This window comes from Oncorhynchus mykiss, chromosome 4 (genome assembly GCF_057628025.1).
Source record: "Oncorhynchus mykiss isolate SJ-2025 chromosome 4, ASM5762802v1, whole genome shotgun sequence".
Classification (NCBI taxonomy): Eukaryota; Metazoa; Chordata; class Actinopteri; order Salmoniformes; family Salmonidae; genus Oncorhynchus; species Oncorhynchus mykiss.
Window position 1 is genome coordinate 93,312,501 of NC_143025.1, and position 17,500 is coordinate 93,330,000.

At 46.1% G+C, this 17,500-nt stretch overlaps 1 protein-coding gene across 1 annotated transcript in view; it reads left to right on the top strand.

Annotated features, from left to right (window-relative positions):
• Positions 1–11,687: 11,687 nt before the first annotated feature.
• Positions 11,688–17,500, top strand: part of LOC118964486 (MYB proto-oncogene, transcription factor) — a 26,260-nt gene continuing 20,447 nt past the window's right edge. Inside the window, 1 exon segment of the mRNA XM_090233521.1 lies at positions 11,688–11,936. Coding sequence (XP_090089647.1) covers positions 11,914–11,936 — 23 coding nt within the window. The 5' untranslated portion in view covers positions 11,688–11,913.

Consider the following 17,500-nt stretch of genomic DNA (forward strand, 5'->3'; position numbering starts at 1 on the left):
TTTGTCTTTTTGTTTGGGGGAATTTCCTCAGATCCTCTTCCTGTATTAGTCAGTCAGAGTCGAGAGATATATCTTGAACCAAACACAACACATTGATTTTTTTAAATTTTTTTTTTTAGAAATGTTCAACAACAATTTGTTCATATCAACCCACTCAGACACCATTCTTAGTTCACTGCTCAGGACATCTGTTGGCTCATTACATTCCGATGATGCGCTGAACATTGTAGAGTCATCAGTATACAGTTTACATACACTTAGGTTGAAGTCATTAAAACTCGTTTTTCAACCACTCCACAAATGTCTTGTTAACAAACTATAGTTTTGGCAAGTCGGTAAGGACATCTACTTTGTGCATGACACAAGTCATTTTTCCAAACAATTGATTACAGACAGATTATTTTACTAATAATTCACTGTATCACAATTCCAGTGGGTCAGAAGTTTACATACACTAACTTGACAGTGCCTTTAAACAGCTTGGAAAATTCCAGAAAACGATGTCATGGCTTTAGAAGCTTCTGATAGGCTAATTGAGATCATTTCAGTCAATTGGAGGTGTTCCTTATGGATGTATTTCAAGGCCTACCATCAAACGCAGTGCCTCTTTGCTTGACATCATGGGAAAATCAACAGAAATCAGCCAAGAGCTCAGAAAACAAACTGTAGACCTCCACAAGTCTGGTTCATCCTTGGGAGCAATTTCCAAACGCCTGAAGGTACCACATTCATCTGTACAAACAATAGTCTGCAAATATAAACACCATGGACCCACGCAGCCGTCATACCACTCAGGAAGGAGACACGTTCTGTCTCCTAGAGATGAACGTACTTTTGTGCAAAAAGTGCAAATCAATCCCAGAACAACAGCAAAGGACCTTGTGAAGATGCTGGAGGAAACAGGTACAAAAGTATCTATATATTCAGTAAAACGAGTCCTATATTGACATAACCTGAAAGGCCGCTCAGCAAGGAAGAAGCCACTGCTCCAAAACCGCCATAAAGCCAGACTACGGTTTGCAATTGCACATGGGGACAAATATTGTAATTTTTGGAGAAATGTTCTCTGGTCTGATGAAACAAAAATGGAACTGTTTGGCCATAATGACCATCGTTATGTTTGGAGGGAAAAGGAGGAGGCTTGCAAGCCGAAGAACACCATCCCAACCGTGCAGCACGGGGGTGGCAGCATCATGTTGTTGGGGTGGCAGCATCATGTTGTTGGGGTGGCAGCATCATGTTGTGGGGGTGCTTTGCTGCAGGAGGGACTGGTGCACTTCACAAAAGACATGACGTAATGAGCAAAGGAAATTATGTAGATATATTGAGGCAACATCTCAAGACATCAGTCAGGAAGTTAAAATCTTGGTTGCAAATGGGTCTTCCAAATGGACAATGACCCCAAGCACACTTTCAAAGTTGGGGCAAAAATGGCTTAAAACCTCTTAGGGCTAGGGGGCAGTGTTCGGAAGTTCGGATGAATGACGTGCCCAAAGTAAACTGCCTGTTACTCAGGCCCAGAAGCCAGGATGTGCATATAATTGGTACCATTGGATAGAAAACACTCTGAAGTTTCTAAACCTGTTAAAATAATAGAACTGATACGGTAAGAAGAAATCAGAGACGTTTTTTATTTTGAGGTCACAGGCCATTTCAATGCTAGTCTATGGGATATACAAATAAATAGCTCCCAGATTGCAGTTCCTATGGCTTCCACTAGATGTCAACAGTCTTTATTAAAGGGTTTCAGGCTTGTTTTTTGAAAAATGAACGAGTAGTTGTAGTTTTTCCCCACCAAAATGACACTGTCTCCACCTCCCCACCAAAAGGACACGGTCTCCACCTCCCCACCAAAAGGACACTGTCTCCACCTCCCCACCAAAATGACACTGTCTCCACCTCCCCACCAAAATGACACTGTCTCCACCTCCCCACCAAAATGACACTGTCTCCACCTCCCCACCAAAATGACACTGTCTCCACCTCCCCACCAAAATGACACTGTCTCCACCTCCCCACCAGAATGACACTGTCTCCACCTCCCTACCAAATACCAAAATGACAGTCTCCACCTCCCCACCAAAATGAAACTGTCTCCACCTCCCTACCAAAATGACACTGTCTCCACCTCCCCACCAAAAGGACACTGTCTCCACCTCCCCACCAAAATGACACTGTCTCCACCTCCCTGCCAAATACCAAAATGACAGTCTCCACCTCCCCACCAAAATGACACTGTCTCCACCTCCCCACCAAAATGACACTGTCTCCACCTCCCTACCAAAATGACACTGTCTCCACCTCCCCACCAAAAGGACACTGTCTCCACCTCCCCACCAAAATGACACTGTCTCCACCTCCCTGCCAAATACCAAAATGACAGTCTCCACCTCCCCACCAAAATGACACTGTCTCCACCTCCCCACCAAAATGACACTGTCTCCACCTCCCTACCAAAATGACACTGTCTCCACCTCCTCACCAAAATGACACTGTCTCCACCTCCCCACCAAAATGACACTGTCTCCACCTCCCCACCAAAATGAACCTGTCTCCACCTCCCCACCAAAATGACACTGTCTCCACCTCCCTACCAAAATGACACTGTCTCCACCTCCCCACCAAAATGACACTGTCTCCACCTCCCCACCAAAATGACACTGTCTCCACCTCCCTACCAAAATGACACTGTCTCCACCTCCCTACCAAAATGATACTGTCTCTACCTCCCTACCAAAATGACACTGTCTCCACCTCCCTACCAAAATGACACTGTCTCCACCTCCCCACTAAAATGACACTGTCTCCAGCCACCCCGTTGCCCTCAGCCAATACAGATGGTGTTTCTGAGGCCACCTCCCCAGCCACCCCGTTGAACTCAGCCCATACAGATGGTGTTTCTGAGGCCACCTCCCCAGCCACCCCGTTGCCCTCAGCCCATACAGATTGTGTTTCTGAGGCCACCTCCCCAGCCACCCCGTTGCCATCAGCCCATACAGATGGTGTTTCTGAGGCCACCTTCCCAGCCACCCCGTTGCCCTCAGCCCATACAGATGGTGTTTCTGAGGCCACCTCCCCAGCCACCCCGTTGAACTCAGCCCATACAGATGGTGTTTCTGAGGCCACCTCCCCAGCCACCTCGTTGCCCTCAGCCCATACAGATGGTGTTTCTGAAGTCACCTCCCCAGCCACCCCGTTGCCATCAGCCCATACAGATGGTATTTCTGAAGTCACCTTCCCAGCCATCCCGTTGCCATCAGCCCATACAGATGGTGTTTCTGAGGCCACCTCCCCAGCCACCTCGTTGCCCTCAGCCCATACAGATGGTGTTTCTGAAGTCACCTTCCCAGCCACCCCGTTGCCATCAGCCCATACAGATGGTGTTTCTGAGGCCAGCTCCCCAGCCACCCCGTTGCCATCAGCCCATACAGATGGTATTTCTGAAGTCACCTTCCCAGCCATCCCGTTGCCATCAGCCCATACAGATGGTGTTTCTGAGGCCACCTCCCCAGCCACCCCGTTGCCATCAGCCCATACAGATGGTATTTCTGAAGTCACCTTCCCAGCCATCCCGTTGCCATCAGCCCATACAGATGGTGTTTCTGAGGCCAGCTCCCCAGCCACCCCGTTGCCCTCAGCCCATACAGATGGTGTTTCTGAGGTCACCTTCCCAGCCACCCCGTTGCCCCCAACCCATACAGATGATGTTTCTGAGGCCACCTCTCCAGCCACCCCGTTGCCCTCAGCCAATACAGATGGTGTTTCTGAGGCCACCTCCCCAGCCACCCCGTTGAACTCAGCCCATACAGATGGTGTTTCTGAGGCCACCTCCCCAGCCACCCCGTTGCCCTCAGCCCATACAGATTGTGTTTCTGAGGCCACCTCCCCAGCCACCCCGTTGCCATCAGCCCATACAGATGGTGTTTCTGAGGCCACCTTCCCAGCCACCCCGTTGCCCTCAGCCCATACAGATGGTGTTTCTGAGGCCACCTCCCCAGCCACCCCGTTGCCCTCAGCCCATACAGATGGTGTTTCTGAGGCCACCTCCCCAGCCACCTCGTTGCCCTCAGCCCATACAGATGGTGTTTCTGAAGTCACCTCCCCAGCCACCCCGTTGCCATCAGCCCATACAGATGGTATTTCTGAAGTCACCTTCCCAGCCATCCCGTTGCCATCAGCCCATACAGATGGTGTTTCTGAGGCCAGCTCCCCAGCCACCCCGTTGCCCTCAGCCCATACAGATGGTGTTTCTGAGGCCACCTCCCCAGCCCATACAAATGGCGATTCTGAGGCCACCTCCCCAGCCCATACAGATGGTGTTTCTGAGGCCACCTCCCCAGCCCATACAGATGGTGTTTCTGAGGCCACCTCCCCAGCCCATACAGATGGCGTTTCTGAGGCCACCTCCCCAGCCCATACAGATGGTATTTCTGAGGCCACCTCCCCAGCCCATACAGATGGTGTTTCTGAGGCCACCTCCCCAGCCCATACAGATGGTGTTTCTGAGGCCACCTTCCCAGCCCATACATATGGTGTTTCTGAGGCCACCTTCCCAGCCCATACAGATGGTGTTTCTGAGGCCACCTCCCCAGCCACCTCGTTGCCCTCAGCCCATACAGATGGTGTTTCTGAGGCCACCTCCCCAGCCCATACAGATGGTGTTTCTGAGGCCACCTCCTCAGCCCATACAGATGGTGTTTCTGAGGCCACCTCCTCAGCCCATACAGATGGTGTTTCTGAGGCCACCTTCCCAGCCACCCCGTTGCCCTCAGCCCATACAGATGGTGTTTCTGAGGCCACCTCCCCAGCCACCCCGTTGCCCTCAGCCCATACAGATGGTGTTTCTGAGGCCACCTCCCCTGCCACCTCGTTGCCCTCAGCCCATACAGATGGTGTTTCTGAAGTCACCTCCCCAGCCACCCCGTTGCCATCAGCCCATACAGATGGTATTTCTGAAGTCACCTTCCCAGCCATCCCGTTGCCATCAGCCCATACAGATGGTGTTTCTGAGGCCACCTCCCCAGCCCATACAGATGGCGTTTCTGAGGCCACCTCCCCAGCCCATACAGATGATATTTCTGAGGCCACCTCCACAGCCCATACAGATGGTGTTTCTGAGGCCACCTCCCCAGCCCATACAGATGGTGTTTCTGAGGCCACCTTCCCAGCCCATACATATGGTGTTTCTGAGGCCACCTTCCCAGCCCATACAGATGGTGTTTCTGAGGCCACCTCCCCAGCCACCTCGTTGCCCTCAGCCCATACAGATGGTGTTTCTGAGGCCACCTCCCCAGCCCATACAGATGGTGTTTCTGAGGCCACCTCCTCAGCCCATACAGATGGTGTTTCTGAGGCCACCTCCCCAGCCCATACAGATGGTGTTTCTGAGGCCACCTCCTCAGCCCATACAGATGGTGTTTCTGAGGCCACCTCCCCAGCCCATACAGATGGTGTTTCTGAGGCCACCTCCTCAGCCCATACAGATGGTGTTTCTGAGGCCACCTCCTCAGCCCATACAGATGGTGTTTTTGAGGCCACCTCCTCAGCCCATACAGATGGTGTTTCTGAAGTCACCTTCCCAGCCATCCCGCTGTACAAGCTTCTTGATAGATAAAAATAATTTCCTTACAATCCTAGTATTCCCTTACACCCATTATCATTGAGACCCATCCTACAGAGTATAGAGTATAGACAACTCCTCTCTGTTATGGCTGTGTGATTCTCCTCCTATAGAGTATAGAGTATAGAGAACGCCTCTCTGTTATGGCTGTGTGATTCTCCTCCTATAGAGTATAGAGTATAGACAACTCCTCTCTGTTATGCCTGTGTGATTCTCCTCCTATAGAGTATAGAGTATAGACAACACCTCTCTGTTATGGCTGTGTGATTCTCCTCCTATAGAGTATAGAGTATAGAGAACTCCTCTCTGTTATGGCTGTGTGATTCTCCTCCTATAGAGTATAGAGTATAGACAACTCCTCTCTGTTATGGCTGTGTGATTCTCCTCCTATAGAGTATAGACAACTCCTCTCTGTTATGGCTGTGTGATTGTCCTCCTATAGAGTATAGACAACTCCCCTCTGTTATGGCTGTGTGATTCTCCTCCTATAGAGTATAGAGTATAGACAACCCCTCTCTGTTATGCCTGTGTGATTCTCCTCCTATAGAGTATAGAGTATAGACAACTCCTCTCTGTTATGGCTGTGTGATTCTCCTCCTATAGAGAATAGAGTATAGACAACTCCCCTCTGTTATGGCTGTGTGATTCTCCTCCTATAGAGAATAGACAACTCCTCTCTGTTATGGCTGTGTGATTCTCCTCCTACAGAGTATAGAGTATATAGGACTCCTCTCTGTTATGGCTGTGTGATTCTCCTCCTATAGAGTATAGAGTATAGACAACTCCTCTCTGTTATGGCTGTGTGATTCTCCTCCTATAGAGTATAGAGTATAGACAACTCCTCTCTGTTATGGCTGTGTGATTCTCCTCCTATAGAGTATAGAGTATAGACAACTCCTCTCTGTTATGGCTGTGTGATTCTCCTCCTATAGAGTATAGACAACTCCTCTCTGTTATGGCTGTGTGATTCTCCTCCTATAGAGAACTGACAACTCCCCTCTATTTGACTTATTTAAGCCCCCCCCCCCCCCCTCTATCAAACAGAGGCCTGCTGACATGTCAATAGCTTAGGGCTAAGAAGTATTCAAATGACCCTACCTGAGCACACAATGCTTTGCAGATGGGGGTGCCTTGACAATGGCAGCACTAACCTGTCCAATCGCGCCTATGCAAATTACCCCACCCTATTGGCCATTAGACAGACAGGATCGGAGCAGCCCAGGGATAAATGCTGTTGAGCGTTTAGCTATAATGAATCCCTCATGGCACCCTATTCCCTATGTAGTGCACTACATGGCCCCCTATTCCCTATATAGTGCACTACATGGCACCCTATTCCCTACATATAGTGCACTACATGGCCCCCTATTCCCTATATATAGTGCACTACATGGCCCCCTATTCCCTATATAGTGCACTACATGGCCCACTATTCCCTATATAGTGCACTACATGGCCCCCTATTCCCTATATAGCGCACTACATTGCCCCCTATTCCCTATATAGTGCACTACATGGCCCCCTATTACCTATATAGTGCACTACATGGCCCCCTATTCCCTATATAGTGCACTACATGGCACCCTATACCCTATATAGTGCACTACATGGCACCCTATTCCCTATATAGTGCACTACATGGCACCCTATTCCCTATATAGTGCACTACATGGCACCCTATTCCCTATATAGTGCCCTACATGGTCCCCTATTCCCTATATAGTGCACTACATGGCACCCTATTCCCTATATAGTGCACTACTTGGCCACCTATTCCCTATATAGTGCACTACATGGCACCCTATTCCCTATATAGTGCACTACATGGCACCCTATTCCCTATATAGTGCACTACTTGGCCCCCTAGTCCCTATATAGTGCACTACATGGCCCCCTATTCCCTATATAGTGCACTACATGGCACCCTATTCCCTATATAGTGCACTACATGGCACCCTATTCCCTATATAGTGCACTACATGGCCCCCTATTCCCTATATAGTGCACTACATGGCCCCCTATTCCCTATATAGTGCACTACATGGCACCCTATTCCCTATATAGTGCACTACATGGCACCCTATTCCCTATATAGTGCACTACATGGCCCCCTATTCCCTATATAGTGCACTACATGGCCCCCTATTCCCTATATAGTGCACTACATGGCACCCTATTCCCTATATAGTGCACTACATGGCCCCCTATTCCCTATATAGTGCACTACATGGCACCCTATTCCCTATATAGTGCACTACATGGCCCCCTATTCCCTATATAGTGCACTACATGGCCCCCTATTCCCTATATAGTGCACTACATGGCCCCCTATTCCCTATATAGTGCACTACATGGCCCCCTATTCCCTATATAGTGCACTACATGGCACCCTATTCCCTATATAGTGCACTACATGGCCCCCTATTCCCTATATAGTGCACTACATGGCACCCTATTCCCTATATAGTGCACTACATGGCCCCCTATTCCCTATATAGTGCACTACATGGCACCCTATTCCCTATATAGTGCACTACATGGCCCCCTATTCCCTATATAGTGCACTACATGGCCCCCTATTCCCTATATAGTGCACTACCGTATTTTTGACCAGTAAAGTGATGCAATGATAGAAATGTACAACATAGAAGCTCATCCTTTGTTCTATCACTATGCTCTATCTGCCCCGATGCCGTGTGTGTGTGTGTGTGTGTGTGTGTGTGTGTGTGTGTGTGTGTGTGTGTGTGTGTGTGTGTGTGTGTGTGTGTGAGTGAGAGAGAGAGAGAGTACACACAGTGACAGAATACCTGACCACTGAGACTGACCCAAACTTAAGGAAAGCATTGACTATGTACAGACTCAGTGAGCATAGCCTTGCTATTGAGAAAGGCCCCCGTAGGCAGACATGGCTCTGAAGAGAAGACAGGCGATGTGCACACTGCCCACAAAATGAGGTGGAAACTGAGCTGCACTTCCTAACCTCCTGTCAAATGTATGACCATATTAGAGAGACATATTTCCCTCAGATTACACAGATCCACAAAGAATTAGAAAACAAATCCAATTTTGATAAACTCCCATATCTACTGGGTGAAATTCCACAGTGTGTCATCACAGCAGCAAGATTTGTGACCTGTTGTCACAAGAAAATGGCAACCAGTGAAGAACAAACACCAGTGTAAATACAACCCATATTTATGTTTATTTATTTTCCATTTTGTACTTTAACTATTTGCACATCATTACAACACTGTATATAGACATAATATGACATTTGAAATGTCTTCATTCTTTTGAAACTTCTGTATGTGTAATGTTTACTGTTCATTTTGTATTGTTTATTTCACTTTTGTTTATTATCTACTTCACTTGCTTTGGCAATGTTAACACGTTTCCCATGTCAATAAAGCCCCTTGAATTGAATCGAGAGACAGAGTGTGCATGTGTGTGGTAGTTAGTGGCTTTATCAAGATGTAGTTTTTCATACTGGGGAATAGAAAACACACCATTTTACCTTCAGATATCCTCAGCACTCGTGTGTGTGTGTGTGTGTGTGTGTGTGTGTGTGTGTGTGTGTGTGTGTGTGTGTGTGTGTGTGTGTGTGTGTGTGTGTGTGTGTGTGTGTGTGTACTGCAGGTGAATTTATCCATACATTGTAACATTTTTATTTTTATAATTTGCCATAAAGCCTTCAATATGAAACAACATTTTACATCCATGTATTTCAAGTCCCAGTGCAGTCAAAACGTCATTGTTTTTCATATGTATCCACACTACGAGGTTGGAATAATACTGTGAAAATTATGAGAATGGAGTGTTGGCCTGCCTGGTGACGTCACCAGTTCATTGACCAATAAAGAAAGAGAGTTTCCAAACCTCTCCGTCATGGAACGGCGTATAAATGACTCTATGTTGATGCTCGTTGACCAATCAGGACCTGCATATGGCTGCTAACGTCACATGATCCATTTAAAACGTTCATACATTGTTTTTTTTTTGTTTTTTTGACGTAGTTATTACACATTAATTACACTATCACTCGTATTTCACATGACACAACGATTCATCGATACGTCTGCTATGATGATGCTGGTAAAATGTTCTTCCTCCAAAAAACATGGAACAACGACATAATCTGTTTCAGTAGCTGTAGTTGGCTAGCTAACTATCTAGCTACAGCAGGTGTCATCATCTAAAATATACCTCATTTGTAAGACAGTTCTCATGTAATTATTAATTATAGCCGAGACCCACCTATGTGAAGCTAGACACAATAAGGAGAAGGCCACAATAGTTTCCCTCTTTGGGTAATTTCAGCCCAAAAGTAGTATTATCTCTCTCTCTCTTTCTCTCTTTCTCTCTCTCTCTCTCTCTCTCTCTCTTTATCTCTCTCTCTCTCTCTCTCTTTCTCTCTCTGTCTCACTGTCTCTCTCTCTCTCTCTCTCTCTGTCTCACTGTCTCTCTGTCTCTCTCTCTCTTTCTCTGTCGCTCTCTCTTTATCTCTCTCTCTCTCTCTTTCTCTCTTTCTCTGTCTCTCTCTCTCTCTCTCTCTCTCTCTTTCTCTGTCTCTCTCTCTCTCTCTCTCTTTATCTCTCTCTCTCTCTCTCTCTCTCTTTCTCTCTCTTTCTCACTGTCTCTCTCTCTCTCTCTGTCTCTCTCTGTCTCACTGTCTCTCTCTCTCTCTCTCTTTCTCTGTCGCTCTCTCTCTCTCTCTCTCTTTATCTCTCTCTCTTTATCTCTCTCTCTTTATCTCTCTCTCTCTCTCTCTTTCTCTGTCGCTCTCTCTCTCTCTCTCTCTCTCTGTCTCTCTCTGTCTCTCTCTCTGTCTCTCTCTCTGTCTCTCTCCCTCTCCCTCTCTCTCTCTCGCTCATAAAACCCCTCCAAATGAGAACGGTTCACTAAACGCCCGCTGTCCACTCCTCCCCGCCACATGCAACAATAAAACAGCTATTTTTTTTTTTAAATGGAGCGCCGTGCGGCCGCATTCTGTTCTGTCCTGTTCGGTGTGCTGCCCCCATCACGTGAGGATGAGTGACCAGGGACAATAGAATGTTTTTGGGGTGACGGTAATTGTAAGTGATGGAGACAATACGATAGCGTATGGGAAGAACAATCACTATGAAAAGACACACATTAATAGTCTTCGAATAAACCTCCACCCAAAGTACTATAACCCCCCCCACCCCACCCCCCACCCCCTCTCTCTTTCTGGCTGTACTGAAGGGGGCATGAGATCATGGTTATGTGGACTTAGAAAAACAAACTTTGAGTTCAGAGTTTATCTATTTTTTTGCAGATAATTAAGTACACTTGGCCGTAATTTTGTGAGAACAAATAACCTTGTTTTAAAATTGGCCTGTAAATAACGCTAATTTTGACAATTAAAAAAAATATATATATATATATATAATTACATGATATTATATCGACAACATGACACGAAGTTAACCCAAACATGTTGCCCGGGGTGATTATGAGAAGATAGGCCTATCTAAAGTGAATTAAAAGAGCATGCAGTCATCCCACCAAGTGAAAGTGGCATATTCATAACTGAAATGTCTCTCCATACAAGAGCACAACTCCTCTTCCATTAGGACACATTAAAAAAAACAGATAGCATTGCTGTTCAAAAACTCACTAATTACTTTAAGGCCTTATTAATACTTGAAATCGATTTGAAGTCAGTAGACTATCGGAATCCGATCAGAAAAGGTTTTCTGTAGCAATAGTATCTACAACAGCAGAGCAGCAGCTTAGCAACAGGTAGCGGGGCGGGGGGGGGGGGGGAGAAAACAACACGTCGTTTCCGCGGTCCACTACATACCAAAAACACATTCCACAATTGTTTACATTGTATTCAGATACAATAACCCCCCTCCCCTCCCTTCCTTCTCCTTAAAAAAAATAATGTTCTTCTAGAAAAACGAGAAGTCGCTGTAAGCTCTTGTAAAAGGAGTGTAAATGTTTAGCGCGGAGCAGACTTGAAAAGGCGCCTTGGCCAATGTGTCAACCCTGCCTGTGAGGCGCGGCTGCGCAGTGACGCGCGGCGCCAAACGCAGCGGGCTGCGGGGGGAGGAGGGGCCCTGGCGGAGACTCCTGCCTCTGTTTACAAGCCTTGTACTCTTTTAATGTCAGCCTGCTCCTTTTCCCCGTCAAACTGGAGAGAGAGAGAGAGAGATAGTCAGAACGGAACGGCAGAGCTCCTTCTCCCCTTCAGACAGAAAGAGAGATAGTCAGAACGGAACGGCAGAGCTCAGAGGACACACGGAGCCGCTCTCGATACAAACTACATCATGGCTAGGCGACCGAGACACAGGTAGGATAACTACATAAATTAGAAAAGATTTATAAAGTAAACCGGTCTCTGTGCTTTTAGATGGACTATCTTTTCATTTCAACCGTCTCTTATTCTGATTTTGAATTTTCGTCTCATTCTGAACAAGCTGCTTTAAAATTCTTGTTTCTTTTTGCTGCATATCTGTGGGTTGCTGCGGTTGGAGTTTGAGGTTGTTTAAAAACTTTATTTTGCCTAGACTAGTCTATTTCTTTCCAAAAAAACTATTATCGACGGGCTTCTTTGATGCTGAGAGAGAGACATTTTTTATTTTGTCAGAACAGATCATTATTTTTGTGCTGGCGCGCGTAGATGACAGGTGGTCCTGGTCTTCTGGCATGCGCTCCTTCCCTTCTGTCACTGTGGAGAGAGAGCAGTCGTGTGATGGTCGCGCTTCCCCGCACACACACACACACACACACACTCTCTCTCTCTCGTCTCACTCAATCTCATTCATTCCGGGAGGCAGGTGTCTGCGTCCGTGCCGAACCCGGTGCGAAAAGTTGTTGAATTCTCATTATAATGACTTTTGGGGTGTCCACTGTAGTGACACAATGTAGCCAAGTTGGTTGTGTAGTGCAGGGAGTTGAGTACTGTTGAAATACGTCGGGTTGGCTCTGTGTGTGACCCTCCGCCTGTTCTGGCCTATTATTTGGAAAGCGCGCAAGGTGCATGTCCTGTAATATAGATGAATGCGCTTTGAGACAGGTGGAATAGTTCACTATGTCTGTGAATATTGTGATGTGTAGCCTACTCGTGCTTTTACCAATATGACGCAACTGAAAAAAAAAGTCATGAAACTGGAAAAAAATATTCATGAACACAAGTTACAACCAAAAAAAGTTACAAAAAATAAATAATTTGGAAACATTTATACAGTTTGACACAAATCTAGGCTTCATTTTGTATTTCTTATTTAATTGGGTTTTTTTTGTTGGTGTTTTTTTTGTTGGTGACATCAGTTGTTAATCAGTCTAAAGTCGTGAGCTCAGAGCCGAGGGTCTGTGTCTGTGTCATGCGACGTTTCACTGTGGCGCGGTGTCATTGTGACGTTATAATAACATCACATAGAGCTTCATTTAAACATGTGTTTTAAATACGCGTGTGTTGTTGTTCGCTTTTGAGAAGGAGATGTGAATTCAGACTTATTTTTCTCTTGCAGTATGACAATATTTCGTTTTCATGCCAATGGTTAGGCTTAACGTTTCCAATGGTTAGGCTTAACGTTTCCGATGGTTAGGCTTAACGTTTCCGATGGTTAGGCTTAACGTTTCCAATGGTTAGGCTTAACGTTTCCAATGGTTAGGCTTAACGTTTCCAATGGTTAGGCTTAACGTTTCCAATGGTTAGGCTTAACGTTTCCGATGGTTAGGCTTAACGTTTCCGATGGTTAGGCTTAACGTTTCCAATGGTTAGGCTTAACGTTTCCAATGGTTAGGCTTAACGTTTCCAATGGTTAGGCTTAACGTTTCCAATGGTTAGGCTTAACGTTTCCAATGGTTAGGCTTAACGTTTCCGATGGTTAGGCTTAACGTTTCCAATGGTTAGGCTTAACGTTTCCAATGGTTAGGCTTAACGTTTCCAATGGTTAGGCTTAACGTTTCCAATGGTTAGGCTTAACGTTTCCGATGGTTAGGCTTAACGTTTCCGATGGTTAGGCTTAACGTTTCGCCTTGTAAACAAACCTATTTTAAATCATCGGATTTCATAGATTTTTTTTGTCTCCTTTGTTTGTATTGTTATAAAGTATAATACAATAATAAAAATATACATTGATAAAATGTTGTAAAGTAACCTGTTGACTATTGACATGATTATATATATATTTAACATGTGAATCAATCAAAGTTGGTATTCAGAAACAATTACGCTCAGTAGATATGAACAATTTTACCAGAGAGCTAATAAAAACACAAATAACATCTAATGATATTGGTTAAGAGGCTTGTTGTTAAGGAAGTTGATATAGAGTGAAGGCTATCTTATCCTTTATAATACTGTAGTAAAGACACACACACACACACACTACACACACACACACACACACTACACACACACACACACAACACACACACACACACACACACACACACACACACACACACACACACACACACACACACACACACACACACACACACACTACACACACACACACACAAGTTCCTGTTCACCTGTAGTGCTGTAACAAAAAAAGAATCCTCTCTGCCTCATACGTTGTCCTGGCCTCTGATTGGCTCTGGAGTGGAGGTGACTGTGTGTGTGTGTGATTGGCTAGGAGTGTTGACTGTGTGTGTGTGTGTGCTGCTCTGATGATACCTGGAGCAGGTCTGAACATGCCAGGACCAAGGCAGGGTCATGTTAATATGATCAGGTGTACCTGTACCTGTCGTGCCAGATCACCTGGGGTTTCTGTGGAAACCAAAAACACCACAACCAGTTTGTCAGAGTGTGTGTACGTGTGCGGGGAGTATGTGTGTGTGTGTGGAGTGTGTATGTGTGTGTGTGTGTGTGTGTGTGGAGTGTGTATGTGTTCTCCCTGTATGGCCTTGTGGGTGACTGACTGACTGACTGACTGACTGCATCCTACCCTGTTATAATGACTGGTTCTGTTACCCTGTTACCACCCTACCCTGCTATAATGACTGGTTCTGTTACCCTGTTACCACCCTACCCTGCTATAATGACTGGTTCTGTTACCCTGTTACCACCCTACCCTGCTGTAATGACTGGTTTTGTTACCCTGTTACCACCCTACCCTGCTATAATGACTACTGTCTCCCCACACTCTGTCTCTCATTCTGTCTCACCACATTCTGTCTCTCATTCTGTCTCATCACATTCTGTCTCTCATTCTGTCTCATCACATTCTGTCTCATCACATTCTGTCTCTCATTCTGTCTCCCCACATACTGTCTCCCCACATTCTGTCTCCCCACATTCTGTCTCCCCACATTCTGTCTCCCCACATTCTGACTCCCCACATTCTGACTCCCAACATTCTGTCTCCCCACATTCTGTCTCCCCACATTCTGTCTCCCCACATTCTGTCTCCACATTCTGTCTCACCACATTCTGTCTCCACATTCTGTCTCCCCACATTCTGTCTCCCCACATTCTGTCTCCCCACATTCTGTCTCACATTCTGTCTCCACATTCTGTCTCACATTCTGTCTCCCCACATTCTGTCTCCCCACATTCTGTCTCACATTCTGTCTCCCCACATTCTGCCTCCCCACATTCTGTCTCCCCACATTCTGTCTCCCCACATTCTGTCTCCCCACATTGTCTCCCCACATTCTGTCTCCCCACATACTGTCTTCCCACATACTGTCTCCCACATACTGTCTCCCCACACTCTGTCTCCGTACATATCTAATTAAATCCAATCAAATGTATTTATATAGCCCTTCGTACATCAGCTGATATCTCAAAGTGCTGTACAGAAACTCAGCCTAAAACCCCAAACAGCAAGCAATGCAGGTGTAGAAGCACGGTGGCTAGGAAAAACTCCTAGAAAGGCCAGAACCTAGAAGAAACCTAGAGAGGAACCAGGCTATGTGGGGTGGCCAGTCTTCTTCTGGCTGTGCCGGGTGGAGATTATAACAGAATCATGGCCAAGATGTTCAAATGTTCATAAATGACCAGCATGGTCAAATAATAATAATCACAGGCAGAACAGTTGAAACTGGAGCAGCAGCACGGCCAGGTGGACTGGGGACAGCAAGGAGTCATCATGTCAGGTAGTCCTGAGGCATGGTCCTAGGGCTCAGGTCCTCCGAGAGAGAGAAAGAAAGAGAGAAAGAAAGAGAGAATTAGAGAGAGCACACTTAAATTCACACAGGACACCGAATAGGACAGGAGAAGTACTCCAGATATAACAAACTGACCCTAGCCCCCTGACACATAAACTACTGCAGCATAAATACTGGAGGCTGAGACAGGAGGGGTCAGGAGACACTGCCTTCAGTCACTTTCTTCCATTCAGGTGGTTCCTCCTTCTTTCCTTCTCGTCTCTTCCTCACTTCTCCCTCATCTCTGTCTCCCCACATCTGTCTCCCCACATTCTGTCTCCCCACATTCTGTCTCCCCACATTCTGTCTCCCCACATTCTGTCTCCCCACATTCTGTCTCCCCACATTCTGTCTCCCACATTCTGTCTCCCCACATTCTGTCTCCCCACATTCTGTCTCCCCACATTCTGTCTCCCCACATTCTGTCTCCCCACATTCTGTCTCCCCACATTCTGTCTCCCCACATTCTGTCTCCCCACATTCTGTCTCCCCACATTTTGTCTCCACACATACTGTCTCCCCACATTCTCTCTCTCTCCCTCTCTCTGTCTCTCTCCGCTCTCCTCTCTCCTCCTCTCTCTCTCTCTCTCTCTCTCTCTCTCTCTATCTGTGTCTCTCTCTCTGTCTCTCTCCTCTCTCTCTCTCTCTCTCTCTCTCTCTCTCTCTGTCTCTCTCTCCTCTCTCCTCTCTCTCTCTCTCTTCTCTCTCTCTCTCTCTCTCTCTCTCTCTCTCTCTCTCTCTCAATTCAATTAAATTCAAGGGCTTTATTGGCATGGGAAACATTGCCAAAGCAAGTGAGGTTGATAATATATAAAGTGAATATATTAAGTGAAATAAACAATAAAAATTAACAGTAAACATTACACATACAGAGGTTTCAAATGTCATATTATATATATATACAGTGTTTTAACAATATACAAATGGTTAAAGGACACAAGATAAATTAAATAAGCATAAATATGGGTTGTATTTACAATGGTGTGTGTTCTTCACTGGTTGCCCTTTTCTCATGGCAACAGGTCACAAATCTTGCTGCTGTGATGGCACACTGTGGAATTTCACCCAGTAGATATGGGAGTTTATCAAAATTGGATTTGCTTTCGAATTCTTTGTGGATCTGTGTAATCTGAGGGAAATATGTCTCTCTAATATGGTCATACATTGGGCAGGAGGTTAGGAAGTGCAGCTCAGTTTCCACCTCATTTTGTGGGCAGTGTGCACATAGCCTGTCTTCTCTAGAGAGCCATGCTGCCTACGGCGGCCTTTCTCAATAGCAAGGCTATGCTCACTGAGCCTGTACATAGTCAAAGCTTTCCTTAATTTTGGGTCAGTCACAGTGGTCAGGTATTCTGCTGCTGTGTACTCTCTGTTTAGGGTCAGTCACAGTGGTCAGGTATTCTGCCACTGTGTACTCCCTGTTTAGGGCCAAATAGCATTCTAGTTTGCTGTTTTTTTGTTAATTCTTTCCAATGTGTTAAGTAATTATCTTTTTGTTTTCTCATGATTTGGTTGGGTCTAATTGTGCTGTTGTCCTGGGGCTCTGTAGGGTGTGTTTGTGTTTGTGAACAGAGCCCCAGGACCAGCTTGCTTAGGGGACTCTTCTCCAGGTTCATCTCTCTGTAGGTGATGGCTTTGTTATGGAAGGTTTGGGAATCACTTCCTTTTAGGTGGTTGTAGAATTTAACGTCTCTCTCTCTCGCTCTCTCTCTCTCTCTCTCTCTCTCTGTCTCCCTCTCTCTCCCTCTCTCT